Raw genomic sequence first — 3,128 nt, forward strand, 5'->3', positions numbered from 1 at the left:
CAATCTGGCCGTCCAATTGTCTTCCTCGGTCCTCACGCAACCAAAAGTCGTCTTTTCCGTCACTCTCTGCAGACTGTAGGACTCCTCCTTCCTTAATTGCTTAATAACACATTCAAGTTTCAAACTTTCAACAAACCCCACCTTCTTTCTTGACTCAAAAGCCGCTTTTGCCTTTTCCAAACTGCGCTTTTCTTATATGCACTGAAAAAGCCTTAAGTTTTAAGCTCTTGTCTCTGATTTCTCACAATTCAACTCGAAAAAATGGCGTTTCATCACCACCAGCAGCAGACCCCTCACGAAATGGCGTTCCACTCCTTCGCGGAGGACCAGCCGCCGCTCTCCGGAGCTCTGACGTGGCTCAACAACGCAGCTTTCCGCCAGCAGAACACCAGCTTCAGCGGCCTTCACGACACGGGGAGAAACGACGACGTGGTCATATCGCCGTCCGGGAAGAGCAGCAGCTGCAGCGATCGGAACCGGAGGGATATAAGCGGGTACGACGGCGGAGAAGAGGAGGAGGGGGAAGACGAGCTGGAGTGCGAGAGCGCGAGGTTCAAGGCCGACATCGTGGGACATCCGCTGTATGAGCAGCTTGTGTCGGCGCACGTGTCGTGCTTGAGGATCGCGACGCCGGTCGATCAGCTGCCGAGGATCGACGAGAAGCTCGTACAGTCGCAGCGCGTGGTCGACAACTACTCTGCGCTCCGAGCCAATGGGGATGTTGGAGTCATGGATGAGAAAGAACTTGATTTGTTCATGGTTAGCACTAATTAAATCTTAATTAATTTTTAATTCCATATTATTGAAAGTTTAAAACATTTTTAGTTTCTGGATATTTTTAGAGTGTCGTGTAATTAGTTGAGGTGGCAGTGAAGAATCATGTTGCTTAATTCTCTAATTATTCCACTTTACAAGTGCTTTGGAGAATCTTAACCCTTTAATTAGTAGTTTGATTAGTGGCATGTCTTGGAATTAGAATTTGTTCTGCAAATCGATCTCTCCAATTTCTTTATAATTTCTACTATAATATTAAGTCGAAACGTTTAGGTATGTATCCAGACAATCGAATCCTGGTGCGTAGTTCTGCTCGCCTAATCCGCTCACGCCTAGTTCTTACTTTGGTGTTCTCTTTCTTCTCTAAATAAATTTATGTACTTTATACAAGTCACATTGTAATTATGTAACAAAATACTTTGGTTACGATGTTGGTTGAGGGTCTAACATATCGAGATGTTCATAAATTTGTTGAACTTTCGGTTTTCGTCATCTGATCTTTTGCTCGTTGTGATTTTGTAGACGAATTATGTTCTATTGCTTTGTTCCTTCAAAGAACAACTGCAGCAGCATGTCCGAGTTCACGCCATGGAAGCAGTGATGGCGTGTTGGGAGCTTGATCAGTCTCTGCAAAGCTTAACAGGTAATTTTTGTTTCTTTAGTTTCGATCACCCCATAAATCTCGATCCTCCTTTCCTCCCCATTTCGCTTCCTTTGTCCGAAAAGTAGGAGACAGGGAAAAAGGACAAGAACATGAATGTTACTTCCCATGTGCTAAACTGTTTTTGGTGTGTCCTAAATGTGCGCTTCGTTTGTATAAAGCTGCCTAATAGTTGTTCTTTTACTGCCCTTCCTCGAAAAAACTATGTTTAACTCTATGTGTTTAGGTATCTGCGAAAAGAGGGATTTTGCAATAGCGAAACCATCGACATTGTTTCCATTGTTATCTTGAATCCTGAGGTTTTGAGTTTGAGGTTGATGTCAGTCTGGCGCTGTTAAAGACTTCATCGGTATGAAGAGGAAAGACGCGGGCAGCGATTGCAGTGACTCGGAAGTTTTTATTTTCGTTGAGTCTTTTAGCTTTGATTAGTGTCATCACTTTGGATTGCCTGCCTCTGAAAATTCAGATATAGGATAAAACATCATCAGTAGTGTTGTGAGTTGTTCTTGCTTGTTTTTTGGTTGCTGATCGTGATCCACATTTGTTTATGGGATGGTTTACATTATAACATTGTAAGCTGCATTCACAGGTGTATCCACGGGTGAAGGAACGGGTGCTACCATGTCCGATGATGATGACCAGGTAGATAGCGACATCAACTCCTATGATGGAAGTCTGGACGGGCCAGACACCATGGGATTTGGCCCTCTTGTTCCGACTGAAAGTGAGAGGTCCTTAATGGAGCGCGTAAGGCAGGAACTGAAGCATGAACTGAAACAGGTATGAACTATAGACTTACAGCGTATATATACATTTTCGGTGTGGACAATTAGTGTAGCTGATAACCTCTGCTTATTAGGGTTACAAGGAAAAGATCGTCGACATTAGAGAGGAAATTCTGCGCAAGAGAAGAGCGGGGAAACTGCCAGGCGACACAACTTCTATCTTAAAATCTTGGTGGCAATCGCATTCCAAGTGGCCTTACCCGACAGTGAGTTCAAACTTTGTTATAATCCCCTTGAAGCTTTCAGTTTAGCATATTCTTCTGTAATAGCTACTAATTAAGACGCTCTTTCGCTTCGATAGGAGGAAGACAAGGGCAGATTGGTGCAGGAAACAGGCTTGCAGTTGAAACAGATCAATAACTGGTTTATTAATCAAAGAAAAAGGAATTGGCACAGCAACATTTCATCGACTTCCGTTCTGAAGAGCAAACGCAAGAGGTAGGATTACGATTAACATAAAATGGTTGTTTTTCGAGTTAATTTGTTTTGTAAACTTCATATAAACTTGTCTCAACTTGTAATTTGGAAAAAAAGTAATGCAGGTGATATGAACAACCAGCGATTGAAGTAAATGTCATGCTTTTAGTCGAAAATCTAGCAACAGAGAGCAAGGAATTTAATATTTCTCGTACAGTAAAAGCTTCAAGCCTTCAAATGGTATGCTGCCCATCTTTGGATCGATCGCTTCGAGTCCGAGGCACCCCGACACTATCCATGTCTTATAGTACCATAATATCATCAAACTCTAAGCATGTAACACGAAAAACTCGAACCAGGTAGCCTTAATGGACCACGTGTCGGTGGATCTAGATAGATTTTTTGTATACTGATCGCATATTAAATAAAACGCTTGCTTTCTATACATATTTTTATGAATGAGAATGTCTATGAAGAATGTGAATCTGTAA

At 42.3% G+C, this 3,128-nt stretch overlaps 1 protein-coding gene across 2 annotated transcripts; it reads left to right on the forward strand.

The window, feature by feature from the left end:
• LOC137747076 (homeobox protein knotted-1-like 3) lies at positions 1-3,128 on the forward strand. 2 transcript variants are annotated; one of them, XM_068487084.1, is made up of 6 exons: positions 1-759; positions 1,297-1,417; positions 2,025-2,215; positions 2,295-2,426; positions 2,522-2,658; positions 2,763-3,128. In XM_068487084.1, exons 1-6 carry the CDS (start codon positions 262-264, stop codon positions 2,764-2,766), a joined length of 1,083 nt encoding a protein of 360 aa, XP_068343185.1. In that variant the 5' UTR covers positions 1-261; the 3' UTR covers positions 2,767-3,128. The 2 variants fall into 2 exon arrangements, with proteins under 2 accessions (XP_068343185.1, XP_068343184.1); XM_068487083.1 differs by having other exon boundaries at positions 6-759; positions 2,755-3,128.

Source organism: Pyrus communis, chromosome 10 (genome assembly GCF_963583255.1).
Source record: "Pyrus communis chromosome 10, drPyrComm1.1, whole genome shotgun sequence".
NCBI classification, from domain to species: domain Eukaryota; kingdom Viridiplantae; phylum Streptophyta; class Magnoliopsida; order Rosales; family Rosaceae; genus Pyrus; species Pyrus communis.

Bases quoted from the DNA above. Each gene is read 5' to 3' on its own strand.
- LOC137747076 (XM_068487083.1), top strand. From the start codon at position 262: ATGGCGTTTCATCACCACCAGCAGCAGACCCCTCACGAAATGGCGTTC. The intron at 2,216-2,294 runs GTATGAACTATA...TCTGCTTATTAG, and splicing joins TGAAGCATGAACTGAAACAG to GGTTACAAGGAAAAGATCGT. The intron at 2,659-2,754 runs GTAGGATTACGA...TTGGAAAAAAAG, and splicing joins CTGAAGAGCAAACGCAAGAG to TAATGCAGGTGATATGAACA.